The sequence below is a fragment of the Typopeltis vanoorti genome, chromosome 6, assembly GCF_054136105.1.
Source record: "Typopeltis vanoorti isolate ZY-2024b chromosome 6, IOZ_Tvanoo_1.0, whole genome shotgun sequence".
NCBI lineage: Eukaryota > Metazoa > Arthropoda > Arachnida > Uropygi > Thelyphonidae > Typopeltis > Typopeltis vanoorti.
In genome coordinates, this window is record NC_143554.1 from 81,588,066 (window position 1) to 81,610,866 (window position 22,801).

Sequence of the window (22,801 nt, forward strand, 5' to 3'; positions counted from 1 at the left end):
ATCTACTTAGTCTTAAAACATTTTAAATTTGTTTTCATTATTTCACGGCCCCCTCAACAAAACCTATGGCCCCAAGGGGGCCGCGGCCCACAGTTTGGGAAGCGCTGCTGTAGAGGATACAGTGTAAAGGATATTCAATATTCTCTTCACTTTTCTTCTAGTTGACCAATGTGTGTAAAGAACATATAAACTTCCTTTCAAAAATGAGTCCCAAGACCTTGGCTTCTCTTGATATTGAAATGGTTTGTCCTGTCTTTAACTCTAGATCTTGTTAAAGTGTGCATTTTATATGCTTCTTTTTCTGAAAAATCTGAACCCATTACTATGAGCTCCCAGAACAGATATGATAAACTGCTTGGTGAAGTCCTTTCAATGATCCCATGTCACTCACAAGAATGACAGAAAATTGTGACATCATTGCCATGTGTGTAAATTATACTTGACAAGAAATTATATTCTTGTTTAAGCCTTTATCCAAGTATAAGCAAAGTTTGCATGTGAAGTATCTTTTTTTTTTTTTTTTTTATGTTGGGACAGGAGGTTGGTTGGTCAACCTATAGTACATTAGTACTGTATATGGGTGGTGGGTTGCGAAAGGAGAAACTTGTTCACATCTGATTTGAATGCCTGTATGTTGTATTCCTTGGAAAATACGTCTGGGGAAGACTGTTCCACAGCACTGCAGTAGCAGGGATGAATGAGGAGGAAAAGAAACTTGTTCTGTGAGTTTCGAGGTGTACTGTTAAAGGATGTTGGGCGGCAGCTGTACATGTTCCAATGGGCTTAGTACAGGGTGGAGGAATTATTGATGCTGTTTCAGATGAGCATTTTCCAAGAAAATATTTATGGAATATACAGATTGCAGAGACCAAGTGTCTATATGAAAGTGGGGGTAGTGAGTTGGTGAGGGATGGGTCATTTATTAGTCTAATTGCTCTCCTCTGTATTGAGTCAAGCATTTTGAGGGAGCTTTTTGGAGCCCCACTCCAGATGTGAGAGCAGTATTCGAGAGCTGGGTGGATTTGTGACTTGTATAGTGTTAACAGCTGTTTAGAGGTGAAGTAGCGTCTTGAGCGAAAGAGAAAAACCTAGTTTTTTGGAAGATGGGGATGCAATGGTTGTGATGTGTTTATGCCAGGAGAGGCTTGATGTCAAAGTAATTCCGAGGAGAGAAATTTCATCTTGTCTGAGAATTTGAGTGTTATCGAAAACAATGCTGGAGGAAAATGGTTCTCTTTTGTGAGAAATAAGACAGAACTGGGTTTTACTAGCGTTGAAGTTGACAAGGTTATCTGAGCCCCATTGGCAGATGGCTTGGAAGTCAGAATTAAGGGCAGTGGTGGTTGATGTTCTGTGGGTTGAGGTGAGTTGTGCAGAGTAAGGTTTGTCAAATGAAAGGGAGGAATGTAATGTGCTGTCATCTGCAAAACTGTGTATTGGTTAGAGGTCAACTGATGATATATAGAAGAAAGAGAATCGGTGAGAGAACTGAACCTTGTGGGACCCCACCATTAGTTGGATGGTGAGAGGATAGGGAGCTGTCTACCAACACACATAGTGTGCGTCCAGACAGGAAGCTGGTAATCCATCTGCAGAAGTCCTGAGGCAGTCCAAATGATGGGAGTTTGCTTAGTAAACCTTTGTGTCAGACTATCGAATGCTTTGGAGATATCAAGTGCAACTACTTGGGATTCACCGAATTTCTCCATGGCGTTTGTCCAGTGATGGGTGATGTATGAGAGTAGATCTCATGTTGAACAGCTTTGACGGAATCCGTACTGGTGGTCGCTTAATAGCCAGGTACATTTAAGGTAGATTAGGAGTTGAGAGTTGATGATTTTCTCCATTACTTTAGATAGGACTGAAGTGAGTGAGATAGGGTGGTAGTTAGATGGCAGTGATTTGTCACCCCTTTTTTGGGAATGGGTTGGGTTGAATATAGGCCAGTTTCCAGGTGTTGGGATATATATCAGTGGAGTAAGAGAGAGTGTGTACAGGTGACATAGGATAGGGGTCAGTTCAGATGCACAGACCTTCAGGATAATTAGAGGAATGCCATCAGGGCCAGGACACTTTTTTGTGTCTAATTTAGTCAACAAGTTAGTGATGTCTTTTTGGCAAAAGGATACTGTATGTTGGGCAGCTGGAATGACTGGAGGGCATTTGCCATTGTCAGTTATGTGTGCATTGGAGCCAAAGTGTGATGCCAGGAGATTAGCTTTTTCTATAGGTGACGTTGCAATTGAGCCATCTGGGTATGATATAGAAGTGGGTATAGTGTAGGGCAAAAGTTATGGCCAATTGCCTTGGCAAGGGACCAAAAGGCACGGCTGCCGTTTGGACAGGCTGCAAAGCTTCCTGCTTTTTGCCCATTCAAAATCTATTTTGGAAGTATTGATAATTTTCTTGCATTGGTTACGGGCTTCAGTATAGGCATTGAATGAGGATGGGGTTCTTGATTTGAGCCAGTTGTGGTATGCCTGATTTTTCATTTGTACAGCCTTGGCACATTTTTTGGAAAACCAGGGTTTTAGTTAGGGGGGGGGATGGCAGGTCTGAGTAGTGTGGAGAATATATGTTTCCATGCCAGCGAGGATCACTTTGGTGATGCGTTCAGTGCATATGTTTGGACTGGAAGACTGGAAACAATAGTCTAACCATGGGAATGAAGCATAGTAGTCTCGGAGACTGTTCCATTTGGCACTGTTATAATGCCAAACTACTCTTGTGTGGGAGTGACTGTGTAAGTGTTATTGAGTGGAGGAGGAGATGAGTACTAAGCTGTGGTCAGAATTGCCCAGGGGGGCTCACTACATTCACTGCATATTTGGAGGGGGTTGTTAGTAAGGAGGAGATCTATTGTGTAGGGGTTTGGATTATTTGGTATTCTGGTTGGTTTTTCAACAATTTGTGTGATGTCATTGGTGACTGCAAATGTTTCAGCATCTCTGTCTGCAGGATCTGTATAACTGGAAGAGGAAAGCCAATTGGTGTTATGGACAGTGAAATCACCCACGAGGATGATTTTGCTGTTAGGAGAGTGGGACTGGAGAAAATCAACTTTTAGGGAAATGAAATGAAATGAAAGAGTTCAGAGTGATTGGTAGTATTAGGAGAGCAATAGAGACAGCAGATGAATTTAACTGAGTGGGGGAGGGATATCTTCAGCCAAAGAAGGTCGAAGTCGGGTGATTCTAAGTTAGTTGCTCTCTGACAGGGTATGTCAGAGCGGATATATGCACAGATGCAACCCTAGGGTCGAAAGGAGTTAAAAAAGTGTATAGTTAGGAAGGTTGAGATGAATAGTTCTGGGGGAGGTGAGATGTGAGTTTTGGTTAAAAAGAGTAGGTTAGGTTTGGTGGACTGCAGATGGTAGTGGATGCTATTAAGGTTGGAGTTGAGGCCACAGATGTTGGTGAAGTGGATATGCAAGGTTCTGTGAGGCATGGATTTGACTTCAAGGGTCTTGCACATTTCCTATGCAGTGCCTGCATGTTGGTGTCCTTGGTGGCTGCTAGTGGCGTCACTTGGTTTTTGTACTAGTTTGGATTGTTTGTAGTCTATCACCCATCTGTTGTCTCCATTTTGGTATTTTTCTTCTAGTTGTCTTCGGAGTTGGTGTCTTTTTTCTCTCTGGGCAAAGGTTAAATCGGGACGAGCACGTATGCACAACTGAGAGCAAGTGTCCTTTAGCTTGTTTGTTTATCGCTGTTATAAATTTGGTTGTTTATTTGGTGAGTCACAGGTCACTTTCACGAGACGTGGAAAGTTCGTACTGTCCTTCCTTTTGTTTATGGGTACGATAAGATGGCATTTGACAATATTTCTGGGATCGAAATTGCATTCTCCTGCAAGTTTGCCAGCAATTCTTCTTTTAAGGATTTACCGTTTTCCGTCGGAAAGTTCAGGATAAGAGCATTGAGTTTCCTATTTTCGGCCTCAAGAGACTCGTGTACCGATGATGTGATTAGTTCAAGAAGTTTGTTAGCAGGCATGAGCGCACTTGCGGTCGGGCGCTGGTCATTGAGCATCTCAAGCTTAGTTTCCAACTTTCCGATTTTGGAGGAGAAGGTATCAATCATGGTATTAAGCTGTTGCTTGAGGTTATTGACTGTTTTGCCAAGGTTTAGTATTTGATTTATGGAAGGGAGGCATGTCGTACAGAAGTAGGGATGGTTTAGATCGGTAAAAAGCTTGTGCACCGATTCATTTATTTTCGCGCAGGAAATATGTAGCCAGTTGCAACAGAAATCGCACAATATACTTTTTTTTCCTTTCTTTGACTTCAGTTTCGCAGCTGCAGCACTTCGTAATGTCATTCGATTTGTTGGTGATCGGTGATGCTATGCTGACGGAACTCGAGATAATCTTCCGTTGTTGGCCTTTGTCGCCATCGTTACTTCGCACGGTAGACATAGCGCTTTCACGTGGTTGTTTTTTGGTTGTAAAATATAGCAGATTTAATGGACTATGGGAACTTACGAGTTGTACTGATGTAATCAGCTGCTTAGTACCTTCTGTTACTTTTCATTTGCTGCTTATTTTGCACAAAAAACACTTACAGTTATGATGAAATGCAGGAGCACAAGTTTAACATTACGCCACCTGACATCTGCGAACACGCAGGTGCCATCTTCATGACTAGTCTATAGTATATAGAGGCTGTTAACTTCCCATAAATGCAAAGCATACTTCCTTTTAGATATGTATGTTGCTATGCATTACGGGAACCACTGCCTGGAACCAGTTTTGAACTTTATTGAGGGTTTCACTGGTTTGATATCCTCAGGATTCCAAAAACTCATGAGTGACCTAAAGAAGACCACTCTCTCACATAGCTCAAGTCTCAATAATCTCTAACTCCACCTTAAACATTGTGCCAAACCTCAGCCCTGCACAGCCACTGATAAGTTCACTGCCACACATAAGGCTCAGCTGTATGCAGTAGTAGGCAAAAACCCACTACACACGAAGCATCATTACATTTGTCAAGTTACTTTGTAACCAAGTGAAAAAAACTTTCTACAACTGCCTCCTGTGTAAAGAAGTTGGTCAGTGAGCGAGTTTATTATTATTATTACATGACACCTCAGGGAGTCCAAAGACTCATTGAGGGAGGGCACCTGCTCTACAACTCTCCATCTTCACTGTATTTTCATCATTTACACCAACGCCATCTACCGCTGACCACCACCACCACCTTAGTATTTTCACAGACAATCACAAACGTCCATGCCTGCGGCAGGATTTGAACCTGCAGCCTTTTAGCTGGAGAGCAGATACACTAACCACTTGGCCAACCAGGCTGGCTTACTTTGATAGCTGATGGTCAAAATTCAGCAGGATACAAAGAATGTTATACTTAAGACAGAGCCCCAGAGAATACTCTCTTCTTGGTGATATGGCTGAGATGATGTATTCCTGCTCAGACTTGGAGGGCTCAGCTAGAGAGAAAGTTTGAAGGGAGGGTGGGCATCTTCCTGTTTACTAAAAACAGGAAGCTATTACCCCTAAGGCATAGAATATAAGAGATCATTTAATATACCATATCTCCAGGTTGTGTCATCCTTTTTTTCATGTCAAAAAAAAAATCGCTTCAGTGTTAACCAGATGTTGATGTTTTAGGAATGTATCTCTTATAGATGTTTCTAGATGAACCAAATGGCCCCCACATCACCTGGTGTCTACAAAAGCCACAGTGCGCATGTGTATGTGTGTTGAAGAAAAAATCTTGCTTTCAACATACCACTGAAGTCTGGCATTAATTCCTTACAAAGATAGCTGCTAATTGTCAGTAATTGTTGGCTTGTACTGGTTCTTTTCCTGGTTTTGGGAAGGCAGTAGCAATTGACTTTTGCCATGAATCCAGAAACTCCTCCTTAGTAAGTATTCTGTTGTGTAGTAAGAGAAGGTAATTCATAGAACATGATGGAGATGTTTTGTCATCTCATAATGTATGTCATTGAGCTCTACAGTAGTAGCATGAGAGACTTAAGGTTTTTTTTTTAATTCCTTCTTAATTAAATGGCTGATGGTCAAAAATTCAGCAGGATACAAAGCTGATGATGAGGTTTAGGCAGAGGTTTCTCTTTCTCCTAAAATGTCTACAGTTGTTTTTGGATTCAGTCACTTACACATCCATTTTATTCCAGGATAGATGAATGATATATTCTACACTTACTCTTCATTTTCTGATTTTATCCCTAGATTTTACTCCATACAACCACTAGTTGCATAACTTACAGATGATGGAAACTTGATCCATGACTGTTTCTGACTCTAATGTTGAATGTAATATGCTTTGGTCCAAACATATTTAAAAGTAGTGAAATTGGATGTGATAGGGTATCTCTGAAATATATCCCATGATCTGTTTTGATTTTTACCTGCTTGCCACTCTCACCACTCAGAGTTCCATCATCAGAGCTTTGGATAGAGTGGAAATCAAGATGATGTTTTTGTAATTGCAGTTGCTGCTTGACCAATACAATGTATTGCATACATCACTGCTTCAACATTGAATTTTGTAAGATGGAAAAAGTATTCTAATCAACCCAGTTAATTTTCCATGTGGGCATCTGCATAGGAGAACATGGTTCCTGTGAGGATATAGTGCAAATCACAGGGAAGTTATAATTACCATATATGTTCTTTTCAACATCCTACACAATCAGTGAAAGAATGGCGAGGGGGGGGGAACAGATTAATAATAATAATAATAACTCAGGACCCAGTGATAAGTTAATAGAACATACTGTAATAAAAAAATCTCAATGAAGGGCAGATGGCAATCGTTTCAGTGTTAAAATGGATACACCGGAAAGGAGTATGTCTCTCCACAAGTATAGCAACTCCTTAATGAGCTGGTTTATTTCCAGTTCTCTCCACATGAATAACAGTGAAATGCCTTAAGGTGAGATCCTCACTAGGTTTTAAATGTCTCCTGCAGACAGCAACAGGTTTTAGTTTATGCAGAACTTTAATATTAGAAAAATCCATGACAGTTTCACTATATGAATTTTCCTATTATTTTATCTTTTTACACATATCCAATTTCCAAGAGGCTCAGGGCTTATCTTGTTTGTCATGATTCTGGAAAGCACTGGAAAAGTGTTTAATATATCATCTGATATGTCAAGGTTAGTTCTATACCCACCAAATAATTTATATTTGGTGGGTATAGAAATTCTGTTTTCTCAGTGGGGATCTCTGGTGGCTTTTTTGCAGTTATACCATTGCCATAATTTTCTTGAAAAATGGTTCTCATTCAGTGGGATCATTTTAGGAGTTGCTTCAAGAGTGAGATTATAATAGGTTGGGTGGTTAATGCACTCCAAGGAGAAACACTCATAATCATAAAGTTTAGGTATGCTGAAATTATCAGTTGGTAGGCTAGACATACTGGTTGGTATTCACTTTTGATATTTTCTTAACTGCCACCTTCTCAGTGTAAGAGAATTGCTGGGGGGGGGGGGGGATTTCTTCCTCTTTGCATCCTGATATGAGATATTTTGTTCTGTCTTTATCTTTTATATTTCAATTTCATCTTTCCACCTTTGGAATGCATGAGAATTGGCTGGGTGATATCCCTCACAAGTAGCACATTTATTATTATGCTCTTTACTGCTACATTGGGGCACAAATAGTAGAGACATGACAGGCGGTTTGGGTATGTCCATATTTTCGACATTTAAAGTATCTTATTGGGTTATGGATGCAGAGCCTGACAGGAGTGTGGAGATTTCCTGCTTTTACTGATGTTGGAGGTGTGTCAAACATAAGGATGATATTCTTGGTCAGAACTACGTATCAGGATGCACCTCATATATCACTCTTGATCTTTACGCTCTGAACATTCTCATCTGGAACATCAACGAGGTCCCATTCTGATCTCACACATTACTGTAACTGATATATTCCCCCCCCCCCATGCACACACTGATGTTGTTTACAGTAGTTTTATTGAGTGTTGCTAAAATAATGTTTCAACAAGAGCATCACTAGAATGCTTTTTTAAACTCTTTTGGAAGATCGTGCTATTCCTTCTAAATCCTTTTGAATTAAGAAGAGTGACATTTTCTTTATTGGCTTTTCACCTGTTGCATGGATGATGAGAAATGATGATATATTTGTGTGTGTATGTCAAATGCCTTTTGTTTCTTATTTCTGTTATCAAATGATGTATCCATGGTACCTGCACAAGGGTGAGACTTTTGGAGGGCCTCTGAAATGAGGATGATGGGATCATGTTCAAGGGAATTTTTGATTCCTTTACCTACCATTGTCTGCCAAGAAATAAATGTGCACAGAAGTGGAACACTAGGGTTACCCCATACATTGTACCAGCACTTCCTTTGGCCTCATGTCTGGATCACAGAAAAGAAGACTTATTGCAACACTGTTGACATTGTAGGCAAGTCTGCTAGCTAATTATTTCTACAATGGCCAGTGGTGTTGCAATAAGTCTCCTTTCTTTGGAAAGATGGACAATCCTGGTTGGCTCACCCATCTTGCCAAAAATACAGGTCAAATTAATGCAAGACTACCAGGATCCCTCTTTCCAGATGTTCGTGGGTTGTACTCATGGGCACGCCAGTAGTGTCTGGTGCCTGTGTGCAAAACTTTAGTTGGCGCCTCTATACCCAGTAGCACGCCAGTAGTGTCCGGTGCCTGTGTGCAAAACTTTAGTTGGCGCCCCTATCCCCCTTCCTCCAATAAAAAAATCACTTTAAAAAAACATTATTTTTTAAGTATTTCCTCCTCTTTGGTGCCTGTGTGCATCGCACACATTGCACATATGGTCAGCGCGCCCCTGGTTGTACTACACAACATACATGGCAGCAAAGCTTTGGATCTCAGTGAGGGTGGTCTGGAAGATAGGAGAATTTTAAAAATATCCAGAAGTAGAGTGAAGAATATGAAAAGAAAAATACTGGAAGAAGAATGAAAAGGGACAGTACATCACTGGAAGTGATGTACTGTCCTCTGCATCATTCCCAGAATGCATTGTATTGTCCTCACAATTTTCACATTGTGTCCTCTAGGAAAAATTCTACATCCCATCTTTCTATCCCAAACTTTAAAACCTTACATTTCACAACATTGAACTAGTATCCCCACTCCCATGCCCATTCACTCAATCTATTCAAGTCTTCTTGTAAGGCCAGAACATCTTGCTCAACTCCTCATAGTTTGTCCCAACTTTGTATCATCTGCAAATAACTGACTATCCCCATCCAAAGGATATTCTTCCAGGATTATCCTTCCTTTTACTTTCTACACAGCAGTAAAATGCTCTTGAATTTCCTTTGGCCTGTTTGGCTAACTTCTTTTCACAATTTGATTTGGCTTTCTCACCATGGTCATTGCTCTCTCCTAGCTGCTGTTTGTACTGCTCCTGATTCTCCTCATCATTGTTCTTTCACGATATTAAATCCACAACAAAGTGTTACATTTCAAGGTTCAGACTGTGTACTGTATTGATGAAAATGAGTTCTAGAAGTTGGATGAAAGTTAAGGTCTGTGGAAATAACAACTGATTGAGGTTTGAACTTCAAAGGGCATACTGCATGAGTTAAAAAAAACTACACAGTGCATTGCTGCTATAATAAGGAGGACATTAAGCAGAGATGAAAAAAGTGGTTGGTACATCTTATCCCTGCACTACCTCTGAATCTGCTGAAGTGTTTTACAGGGTGAATTGCTTAATTATATAGACCAGGTCACAAAATGTATTTAAAACATCTGTAAAATACACTAGAGACACAGGAATAATGATACTGTGGTATTAAACCTGAAGGCCCTCAGGGATTTGCATTGAGAGCTTAGTTGTTAAGTCAAACAGAATTGATAATATAATTTTTTACCTTTATTCCTATACTTTCTTCATCTTCATAACCAACCCACTGATCTTCATAATATGCATATGGACATTTTCCAATATCATCAAATTTCTTTGTCCAGTTTTTCTTCTGTACTTCTGGACATATCTGCATATTTATAAACATTCACATGAACAATTTTTTCAAAGGTATTTATTTCTAATTTACAAAATATAAGGATATGTATACAAAAATATAGTTACTGGGACAGTTAGTTTTTTTTTACATTGAAAATTCCTTATATTACAACAGTCGTAACACTTTTTTTTTTTTTTTCATTTGAACTGCCTCTGGGTGATTTGTCAAGAGGTAAAAACTAAGCAAAGAATTTTTTATACCTGTTTGTGAAATTACTATTTTTGAGTTATATTTTGCTTAATCCAACTTCTGGCATTTTTTGCAATAAGAAGCTAGTAATCAGACTGGCTAAAAAAAATTTTTTTATTAAAAATTATAAATTAATGAATAAATCTGTTAATGCCTTAATGATTACCCTATGTAATCTGTTAATGTTTTAAACAGAATGGACAAGGAAACATTAGCAAAACAAGTGTTCTCTGCCAGGTTGGCAAGAAAACGACCCAGAGGAAGACCAAGATATAGGTGGATTGATACAGTACAATGTGCCTTAGACGACAGAAATATAAGATCTGATAATGATAATATTGGAGTCTTGACAAGTAACAGACTGCTTTGGAGGAAAATTGTAGATAGAAATGTAAATTTTTCATGTAGTACTATCATATCCTGTATACACCCCTTGAGGGTACATGGCAGGAATTTGATGATGATGATCTGTTAATGCCATTTACTTCCCCAAAGGGAGTAAAGAAGGCAATTTGGCAATAACTAATTTTCTGAAGCAACTGGTGAGCAGAATCTATCTTTTTTTTTATCCTGTCACTGACAGATATGGTCACTGGAATTTGATGGGGATGAAGTAACTGTAGAGAGGGTAAAGAGGCAGGAAACAAAAATGATATGGGGTCTGAAGAACATTAGTCATGAGAATAGATCAAGAGCATGTAATCTGCACAGGAAAAAAGTCAAAGAAGTGATATGGGTGAGACATTTAAGTTGTTGAGAGATATTTACTGAATTGACACTAGGGATGATTCTAAGGCAGACCTCCCACAGTTAGTCTTATGACTCCATGGAGATCCAAAATAATAATCATAACTGTGATTGTGAAAATGGCTAGATGTCATAGAAGTCATCTAGCAATTTACAGATGACATGTCATCGGAAAAGCAGTACCAAATGAATAAAGAGTATTACTACTACTTATGAATCACTACACAGCTACCATTCTATTAAGTAATTAAGCAATGACAGTGAAAAGCTATAATATAATATTACACATGCCTTCTTATTATTTACCAATTTGAATTCAGACTAATTATTCTTAATTATTATTATTATTATCCCCAGACCTCCATTGAGTCAAAGACTCATCATGCCCCCCCCCATTATACTCACAGTTCATCATATTGTGCTTTAAATATATTCACATTCCCTGTAGACATCACACTTTCAGACAATGCATTCCAATCATTCATCACTTTTCATGCAAAAAAAAAAAAAAAAAAACTTTTTTTTTATGTGCTACTGCCCATAAAAGGTTATTACTAAACCTATAGTACATTCGTACATGGGTGGGATGAGGATTTTTTTTTTTCGTTTTTATAAATTTTATATATATATATATATATATACAGGGTGTTCGGGATAAATTTGACAGTTTCGTAAGGAAAAAGAAAATCTTCTTTGTATCTATTAAATTTAATGAATTGACAAAAAAACATTACAGGCAGAGTTAATTACAATACTATCAACAAGATTTACTCAAAATAACCACCATTAGCATCGATCACAGCTTCAATTCTGCTTCGGAACCTCGAACAAGCTGATGCTACAGTCTCCCTGGGAAGGGCCGCAAAAACTGTTTTAATTTTATCCATTAACTGGGCTTTTGTATTACTGGAAGTGCGATTGGTGTCTTTTTCAACTGCGCCCCATACAAAATAATCCATGGGGTTAAGGTCTGGGGAGTTTGGAGGCCAAACATTTGGACTGGTGAAGTCGTAGAAATTTTCAGACAACCATTTTTGACTTTTCCCAGAGGTGTGGCAAGGGGCCGAATCCTGCTGCCATACATACGGCCTACCATTGGCTACCCTTGTTATCCAGGGCTTGACTACAGTTAGCAACTCCACGAACAAAGCCCGAATTTCAATGCCAGGGTTCTTCAACACCTGTTCCTGCAGATTTGCGAGGAATTCTGCTGTACGAACGCAATCAGATCGTCTGCTAGGGATCTTTCTTCTTGCTACATCCTCGTAGTCACCATTGCAAGTCTCTAGTTCATGCCTGATTGTTTTTACTGTATTCAGGGAGCATTGGGCAGCAGTCGTAATATCCTTATTTTGATGGCGGGCACGAATCATCATGATACAAGTTATTGTCTTCCATGATTCAGGTGGGTTCCAGCTATCCATCCTTTCTGACATCTTGTATATGAATGAAGAAGGGTCCAAACTTTTAAATGAAGAGAAGTGTGTGTTAATACATGTAACTTACGGAAAAATATAATTAATTATAAATATGTCAAATTTATCCCGAACACCCTGTATATATAAAGCCAAAAAGAATCCTAAGGAATTCTTTTGATATGTAGCAAGCAAAAGAAAGAATAATTATGGAAGGATGACATTGATTGGAGAAAATGGTATAAAGACAGCTGATGCAGAATGTGTGGTGGAGATACTTAATGAGCAGTTCATAAAGATCTTTTAATCTTGTGAATGTAACTTCATGGAGGGATTGAGAGCAGTTGATGATGGGGAGGAGAGACTGACTGTAGGTGAACAAGAGGTGTATGGGGAGTTGAGTAAACTAGATGTTAATAAGGCTGTGGGACTTAATAATATATCACCACATATTCTGAAAGAATGTACCAGGGAGTTGATGGCTGCCTTGACATATTTTTTTAATATTAGTCTTGCACTCGGTTAAGTTCCTAAGGAGTGGAAGGAGGGCAAGATTGTGCCACTTCATAAAGGAGGTGATCAAACTCAAGCATCAAACTATAGGCCAATCTGTGTGTCAGGTATTGTGGTTGTGGTAAGTTGTTGGAGACCCTTGTGAGAACTAGGATCCAGAGTTGGGTTGATAACAATAGTATTATCTTTGATGGACAGCATGGATTTGCTAAAGGGAGGTCATGTTATAGTAATCTACTTACTTATTACTATAAAGTGACTGCTTCCTTGGACAGAGGAAAAGGATACGCAGTAATATACTTGGATTTCGCAAAGGCTTTTGATAGAGTACCTGATGATTGGTTGATAGTCAAACTAGAGCAGATGGGGTTGGATATTATATTGGTGCATTGGATTGGAGACTGGCTATCTGATAGGTATCAACAGTTTGTGTATGGGGGAGTGATATCCAGAAAAAGGAAAGTCACTAGTGCAGTGCCTCAGGGGTCTGTTTTAGGTCCATTGCTGTTTAACTTGTATATTAATGATATAGGTGAAGATTTGGATGGAGATATTCAGTTTTTTGCAGATGATGCAAGGTTCGGACAAACCCTGAAGTGTGTAGTGAAGATGTTGTGGCCTTACAGGAAGATTTGAATAGATTGAGTGATTGGGCACGGAAATGGGGATGTGAGTTCAATGTTACAAAATGTAAGATTTTAAAATTTGGAAAACAAAGATGGGATGCAGAATTTATGCTTGATGAGAATATATTGTTGAAGGTAGATGAAATAAGAGATCTGGGGGTGATAGTGGATAACGATCTAAAATTTAGGAGACACATCGCCAAAATTGTGAAGACAACACAAAGGCTTCTGGGAATGATGCGGAGGACACTGACGTGTAGAAGTAGGGAGATTCTTGTTCCGTTGTATAAGGCTTTGATTAGGCCACACATGGACTATTGTGTCCAGATTTGGTCACTGGGTTTTCAGAAGGATGAAGAAATGTTGGAAAGGGTCCAAAGGAGACTGACTGAGGTAGTTTCTGACCTCTGGAATGTCGAGTATGAAGAAAGATTGAGAAGATGTAATTTGCAGAGTCTGGTGGACAGGTGGAAGATGGGGGAGGGGATATGATACTTACCTACAAGTTGGTAAGGGGTTGTTATAGGATCAATGCTGGAGAAGTTTTACAGAGAATAGTGGGAGATCAGGGGAGAACCAGGGGGTCATCCCTGGTTCTCCCCTGATAAAGAGGGTGTGAGTAGGGGAGTGAGAGGCAGGTTTTTTTCATGCAGAGTTGTGAATGATTGGAATGCCTTGCCTGAGAATGTGGTGTCTGCAAAGAGTTTGAATGTGTTGAAAACACGGTATGATGAGCTGTGTGTGTGATAAAAGGACCTCCCAGATGAGTCTTTGACCACATTAGGTCTTGGGGTGGTAATAATAATAATAATAATAATATATTTTTACATAGTCTGGAAACCTGCTCTAGAGACCAAACATAGAACTTTTTCAGCCACTTCAGGCCTCCAATAAGCAGGGGAGGCCTTGGTCTCACACCAAGCAACAAAATTCATCTTCCTCCTAAAGACACAAACATCTATGTTCCTGGCAGGATTCGAACCCTGGCCCTGTTGGTTGGAGAGCAGGTACTCTAACAACTCAGCCAACCAAGCTTCTTACTCCTTAATTCTAACTTGGTTTATCGTCCCCAGGAGGATAAACCAAGTTAGAATTAAGTCTTAAGCAATCTCTGACCATTTGCTATGCACTACTGATATTCTTTCCTTGTAGCTTCTCAAGCCATGGCACTGTTCCAAGATGAATCCAAAGTCTCTCATAATCACCAGCCTTATGGTTGAGCATAAACCTTTCCATGCAGAGAACTCCACATGTTTGGCAACTTGCCAGAACAAGACTGCATGGTCACTCTGGAGGGAGGAAAGGGGGCACGGCAAGAGGGATCCAATAATTGCTAAGAGATAATTACATGAAACAACATGTTGTAGAGGGAGAACGAGGAGGGTTTGAGGATGTTGGATCTGATAATAGCATCAGAAGATGTATCCATAACCAAGGTAAACACTCTGCCTCCAAACGGGGAGAGTGACCATGCAGTCTTGTTCTGGGAAGTTGCCAAACATGTGGAGTTCTCTGCATGGAAAGGTTTATGCTCAACCATAAGGCTGGTGATTATGAGAGACTTTGGATTCATCTTGGAACAGTGCCATGGCTTGAGAAGCTACAAGGAAAGAATATCAGTAGTGCATAGCAAATGGTCAGAGATTGCTTAAGACTTAATTCTAACTTGGTTTATCCTCCTGACCTCTTGGGGACGATAAACCAAGTTAGAATTAAGGAGTAAGAAGCTTGGTTGGCTGAGTTGTTAGAGTACCTGCTCTCCAACCAACAGGGCCAGGGTTCGAATCCTGCCAGGAACATAGATGTTTGTGTCTTTAGGAGGAAGATGAATTTTGTTGCTTGGTGTGAGACCAAGGCCTCCCCTGCTTATTGGAGGCCTGAAGTGGCTGAAAAAGTTCTATGTTTGGTCTCTAGAGCAGGTTTCCAGACTATGTAAAAATATATTATTATTATTATTATTATTACCACCCCAAGACCTAATGTGGTCAAAGACTCATCTGGGAGGTCCTTTTATCACACACACAGCTCATCATACCGTGTTTTCAACACATTCAAACTCTTTGCAGACACCACATTCTCAGGCAAGGCATTCCAATCATTCACAACTCTGCATGAAAAAAACCTGCCTCTCACTCCCACAATAGATACTTGGCTTCCCACAATAGATATTTGGACCCCATGAAGATACTCATTAACAACAACAACAATAATAATAATGACATCTGGAAGTCTTTAATTCATGTATGTAGCATTCAAGACCTCTGTTATGCCAGTTTTGCACAAGAATATACAGACTGCACATGATGCACCTAATGAGATGTGTGGCTGACTGTTCACTTTCAGTTTGTAAAATAGCAATTGTTTGAAGCATTTTAGATCTTTTTGTACATTCCTTGTAAATCTTCTTGAAGATGTGTCAGCAAATGAAAGGCAGCAAAACATGTGGAAGAAATGTTTAAAAATCTTCAAGTTAGTTTAACCCATTCTAATTATTTATATATTTGATAAAAAAAAAAAAAAAGTCATCATACTGTGTTTATGTATAGAGTACTTTGAGTGGAATGAATTGCTATATTGCAGTGTGAATACTAAGTGGAGTTCTTTATGAGAGATGTATTACTGGTTAAACAAGACGTCTTGTAAGAAGTCTATTGACTTCATAGAAGTTAGTTATTATGTTGTAATAATAATAACAATAATAAATATCATTTATAGTAACTTCTCACCACTGTAACAAATTATAAAAAAAAAAGTCCCATAGAATGCTATTTAAAGAAGAAATTCATTATGATCAACTATCAGCCATAACAAATTACTGTGTTTTTGTTTTATTATTATTATTATTATTATACGATACTTCCAAGGAGTCAAGGGTTCATCAATGGAGGGCATTCCACTCCACACAACCTGTTGTCTCTGCTATTGAATTACAGAAATGGAGTAACTCTGTTTTAATTCTGATATACTGTACTGCTTTTAATTCCACTGAAAACTTATTCTTAATTTTCCATTATTTTATTCAATGAAGCATTTTTATTAATTACTGGTCATATGTTTTTCCTTCTATATAAAACATTGAAAAATAAGAATAAGCAGCGGTTGAATTGCATTTTGAAATTATTTTAGAAAAATAGACTATTTGTTAATATTCAATTGTTATTGCATTGATATTTTCATAATTCTACTGGAAAAATGATACTTACTTCGTAATATGCAAGGAATCCTGTAGCATTTGTATACTGACCCGGTTGTCCTCCTCCAAACCACTGTTTAATTCCTGCTCTCAAACCAGTGTTTTCCTTACTTCCCAAGGTGTAAGTTCGCCCATAGAATGGAACTCCAACAATCAGTTTGTGTTTAGGTGCACCCATTTCAACCCATAAATGAAGACCATCATGCTAGAGAAGAAAATATTCTAATATTACTTAACCTTAACAAAAGTATTGATGTTTTACACACATATACATAACACAGAATTAGGTATTAGTAATATCATATTAATATGATGTTACTAATACCTAATTTTATATTAATATCATATTAATATGATGTTACTAATATCAGATAACAAACAAGTATGCTGTCTGCTTTCAGCAGACAGCAGTTTAAATTAACCTAGCAAGCAAGCAAGTTAAATTACATTACTGTAATCTACAGACAATAAAGCATAGTTAACTGAAGCTATATGGTTTACTTAGGACATGTTGTTTCTGAGGAGGTATGGAGTGCAGGTGAGGATTGGGAAAGAAAAAGGAATCTATTTATTGACATTTTTCTTGAATAACTGGAGGTTGTAGTTGTTGGGCAAAAAATTAACAAGGAAAGCTGTTCCAGAGGATAGATGTAAATGAAATAAAAGAGGAAGAGGAGAAGCAAGTTCACTGTGTCTGGCATCCAAACTGAAAACGGAAGCTCTGGTGCTCTTGTTTTAACAGGTCCAACAGAAATCCAAAAAGTGATGATTGCCAGTTCAGTGGAAGAGCAATGTCCATGGAAGTGCCTATAGAAGATAGAGTGCCCTCCTACAGTCCTTGGACTCCTTGAAGGTGTCACATAATAATAATAATAATAATAATAATATAGAAAGCAGAGACAATGCATCTGCAAGAAAGGCTGGAGTGTGTCGGTGAGGAAGGGATATCAGCTAAATTGCTCTTCTCTGCACACCATGAAAATTTCTAGGGAGGTTTTAGGTGCACTACCCCAAACATGTGATTGGTATACCAAGGATTGGATTTGGGATTTGTACAGAGTTAGTAGCAGATGAATAAAAAAGTTATGTCCTGAGTGGAAAAGAATGCCTAGTTTTTTAGAGGTTATGGAACCCACTGATATGATATGTTTATTCCAGGAGAGGATGGAGGTAGATGTCAGCCCAATGACTGATACATAAAAAAAGCAAGAGCAAGGGAGAGTGGAACTGAGAAGATAAGAGAACAAGGGAAAGAGAGTAAATGAGAGGAAGTCAAGAGGGTACTAGAGCAAGTGAAAAAGAGGAAGAGCAGTAAAGTGGGAGTGCAAACAAGAGAGAGTATGGGAAAGCAGAGAGAGAGAGAGAGAGAGCTGAAGCAGGATGCTAATATAAGAAACATGAACGAATCTGTAAGAAAATAATATATGGAAATTTGGTGATTCATGGTAAACAGAGCAGAACGTTAAAGGAGTACTCACCTGAGAGGAATGACAATTATTCCCCTTTCTGACACTCTAAATTTACTCCTGACATAACTGATATCTTTAATTTTGCTATCCATACTGGTTACTTCTCTTGGAAGGACTCTGTTTATATAAGGTGTCCATGGGTTCCCCTCCCCATTGGTCAATTTTTTTATGGAGCATTTTGAAAAACATGCTCTTGATGCTGCCACCCTCAAACCTTCTATTTGGTTAAGATATATTGATGATGTGTTCCCTATTTGGCAACATGACTCAGACACATTAGACTCTTCCTCTTCCACCTGAACACCCCCAGAATCTAGTTCACTACTGGAAAAGAAAATAACAGCAGCTTGCCTTTTTCAGATACTCTAATCACACATCTGCCCAATGGCCCCCCCCTCCCTTTCTTTTGCAGCCTACAGAAAACCCACCCATACAGGTAGATACACACATAAACTTTCCCAACATCCCCCAACCTCTGTGCCACCCAAGCTTCCCTTACAGGAACTTGTTTTTCCTTTCCAATGGTTAAATGCCAACAAGATTTACAAATTGTCTGTCCCTTCCACATCCTCTCAACATAAAGACTACAGTAATGGCATTACTATTCCCTATATCCAGGGCACTTTAGAAAAAATAGCCAGAACTTTAAAGAAATATAATCCCTACACTGCTTTCAAATCTCATTTGAATTTGGCTTTCCTTTTCTGCTCCCCTAAGGATCCACTTACTCCCCCCCCCCCCTCTCTTCTGGTTGCTTATAAAGTTCCTTGTTCTGGCAACTTTAACCTGGCTTTTCAATGAAAGTCTAGCTATGGGAAAGGTGCCCAGGGAATGGAAGGAAGGTAAGATAGTGCCATTGCATAAGGGTAGTAACAGACTGGAAGTGTCTAATTATAGGCCAGTCTGTGTGTCATCAGTAGTTGTTAAGATCTTGGAGAAAGTAGTGAGGGACCATATACAGCATTGGGCAGATGATGGTAATGTTATCTGTGAGAGTCAACATGGATTTGTGAAAGGGCGCTCTTGTTTTAGCAATATGCTAGCCTTTTATAATAAAGTTACAAGAACATTAGATGAGGGAAAAGCATATACTACAATTTTCTTAGACTTAGTGAAGGTTTGACAGGGTGCCACATGATAAGCTGATATTTAAGTTGCAGCACATAGGTCTGGATGTCAGATAGGTCAACTGGATTCAGGATTGGCTGTCTGATAGGTATCAGAGAGTTGTGTATGGTGGAGCAGTTTCAAGGAGGCAGAGGGTTGCAAGTGGGAGTCACACAGGGCTCAGTACTAGGACCTATATTGTTTAACCTTTATATAAATGACATTGCCAGTGGATTGCAAGGGGATATTCAGTTGTTTGCGGATGATGCGAAGCTGGGAAGGATTATTAGTAATAGTGTAGATGTGGTAGCCCTGCAAGAGGATTTGAATAAGCTAGATAGATGGGCAAATGAATGGGGGGTTTCGGTTTAATGCAGCAAAATGTAAGGTCTTGAGGTTTGGGAAACATCGATGGGATGCTGCATTCTCTATGGGAGGATTTATACTGGAGGAAGTAGGGGAGACAAGAGATCTGGGGTTGATGATTGATAGAAACCTGAAATTTAGGGGACATATTGCAAAGGTGGTGAAGGTAACACAGAGGATTGCTGCAATTATAAGAAGGACACTGACCCGCAGAGATAAAAGGGTTATCATTCCATTGTATAAGTCTCTGATCAGACCACACTTAGACTATTGTTCTCAGATTTGGTCTCCAGGATTTGAAGGGGATAAATTAACTGTGGAAAGGATACAAAGACGGATGACAAAGATGATTTCAGGACTGTACAAGGATAGTTATGAGGATCAGCTGAGGGAATGTGGACTGCAGAGTTTGGTGGATAGAAGAAGGAGAGGTGATATGATTGAGACTTTTAAACTGTTGAGAGGTAGTTACAGGGTTGACACTAGGGAGTTCTTTCACTTGGTTGAACAGCGGGAAGGAGTGATGACAAGAGGCCATCCCTGGAAGTTACGAAAGGAAACTGTGAGCAAGAGGGTGAGGAGTGGTTTCTTTGCGTGGAGGGTGGTTGAACCGTGGAATACATTGCCTGATGGAGTGGTGAGAGCGAGAACGGTCAATGAGTTTAAGGAGTGGTATGATAAACTTTGTGTTTCTTAAAATGGGGGGGACCTCCCCCTCGATGAATCTTGACAGACTTTATGTTCTTAGGAAGGACCTCCCACGATGAGTCTTTTTACTCCATGGAGGCCTGAATAATAATAATAATAACTTATCATATTATGTTCAGACTGGGAGATCTGATAATATCTGCCTAGATGAACACAAAAAAAAAAAACAAATACATCCCCTGTCACAACTATAGTCAGTCAGGTCTAGATTACCATGCCTTAGATACCTTGCACAGAATCAGATGGAAGAAATCTGTCATGCTCCATCACAGTATATACAGACTTGAAATACTCTTTTTAGAATCAGCAACAGATTTAAAAAGCCAGCCTAATCTTAATAAATATGGTTGTATTAAACTTCCCAAGATTTGGGAAACTTTAATTCTTAGGCCTCCTGCCAACAACATAGGCTAGCCAACAGTACCCATAGAGGATGCCCCTCATAAGACTTTATATAGTCTAATTTCATTTCTGCCACTTATTGTTTCTTGTGTGTGTGTGTGTGTGTGTATGTGTGTGTGTGTGTGTGTTGTTACTTTAGCACTGTATTTCTGAAGATCTCTCTCTCTCTGTGACAGAGACAAAAAGGGGAAGGTCACTTTTGTGGAGTGCCACAGGGATCTGTTTTGGGATTATTATTGTTTAATCTGTATGTTAATGACATTGGGACTGGCTTAACTGGAGATGTGCAGCTGTTTGCCGATGATGCAAAGTTTGAAAGAGCTATAAGAAGTAGAGCAGATGTGGCCTTGCAGGAGTATCTGAATAGACTATGCAGGTAGGAAAATGATTGGAGCTACCAGTTTAATAGCTCCAATCATTTTCTAATCTTAATAAATTTAGAAATTAATTTTTAAGTGAAGGAGATGAAAGAACTGAGAGTGATGGCAGACAGAGACTTGAAGTTTAGGAATCATATTGCTAAAATTGTAAGACCATCCTAATGGATTATTGGCAGTAATGAAGCTTTTGACATGCAAAAGCAAAGAGGTTATGGTTCCCCTGAATTTAGAATTTGATCAGGCCACATATGGCCTTTTACTGTTGACAGATTTGGTCACCTGGTTTTCAGGGGGGGGGGGGATGTATTGGAGAAGGTTTACTAAGTTAGTGTCAGGTCTATAGAATGTCAGATAGGAGAAGAAATTGAGGGAATGCAACTCACAGAGCCTTGTGAATAGAAGAGGGGATATGACCGAGACATTAGTTGGTGAGGGGTTGTTACCAGATTAATGTGAAAATATTTCATAGAGGATAGAACCAGAAGCCATCCATGAAAGCTGTATAAGGAGAGTGTGAGCAGGAGAGTAAAAAGCTGATTCTTCACATGGAGAGTGATTGGGGTGAGTGTGGAAACTGAATGGATTCAAGGCACAGCTCGATCTTTTGGCATGAGAGAGAGAGTATAGACCTCCCACAATGAATCCTTTGACTCCATGGAAGTCAGATAATAATAATAATGAACATGCTGTTTAATTATTTCTCTTTGTGCTGTAGTTATTCCATTAAATTATATTAGGAGTGTAATCCAGCACCTAAGCCTAAATACTCATTTGCTAACTCACCTTTGGATGAAAAGCCTAATAAAAGTTCTTCACTTCCTAGGATATATGAGGAATTAAGTAAACTTCAATAAGACAGTATGATTAAGATGAAAAGCCAAACGGCTATTTTTTTCTGGCGAATCCCCTTTCTAACTAAGACAGTATGATGTTAATTAAGGACTCAATGGTGTATCACTGAGGAACTAAGAAATGTTCCATGAGTTAATGGCCACCTTGATATACCTGTTTAACACGTTCATTGCCAAGCTGAAAATTGGAATTTCGTGTGGTGGCCAAATTTTTTTTACTTGATAGCGACGTCCACGCGATAACGCGTGATTGGCAATGAACGTGTTAACAAGAGTGACAGGGCAAGTCCCAAAGAAGTGGAGAGAGGGTTACATTGTTCCATTTCACAACAGAGACAACAAAACTGAGGCTAGGAATTATAGACAAATCTTTGTATGTCTGGGCCTGTAGTTAAGGTGTTGAAGTCTGTGATAGTCATTATAGGTAGTCATTATAACTGTGATAGTCGTTATAGGTTTGTTAAAGGGAAGGTCATGTTTTAGCAATTTACTTATTTACTTATAGCAATTTACATCACATATTTTGTTTTATAATGTAGAATAGTATATTATAGTATAGTGCTTCCCAAACTTATGGATGTGAAGGCCCCCTTGGAAAAATTAAAATATTTCATGGCCCCATCGAAAAAAATCGTAATACAGACATATATTATTATAATGTTTATTGTATTTATATTCAATCCAAAACATACACAAAAATCAAATACAAATACGACATTTTTTGCATCTTACATACACATTCGATATGGCACACTTAGTCTTAAAACATGTTAAATTTGTTTTCATTATTTCATGGCCCCCAAGGGAGCTGTGGCT

The 22,801-nt window shown here is 39.0% G+C and overlaps 1 protein-coding gene across 1 annotated transcript in view; it reads right to left on the bottom strand.

Moving 5' to 3' along the window:
- Positions 1–22,801, bottom strand: part of LOC150105634 (endochitinase-like) — a 75,423-nt gene that overhangs the window by 4,468 nt on the left and 48,154 nt on the right. The window contains exons 6-7 of the mRNA XM_090394007.1: positions 16,713–16,907; positions 9,867–9,989 (exon numbers count right to left, since the gene is read on the bottom strand). Of these exons, the coding sequence (XP_090250133.1) occupies positions 9,867–9,989; positions 16,713–16,907 (318 nt within the window). The remainder of the gene's footprint in view (positions 1–9,866; positions 9,990–16,712; positions 16,908–22,801) is intronic.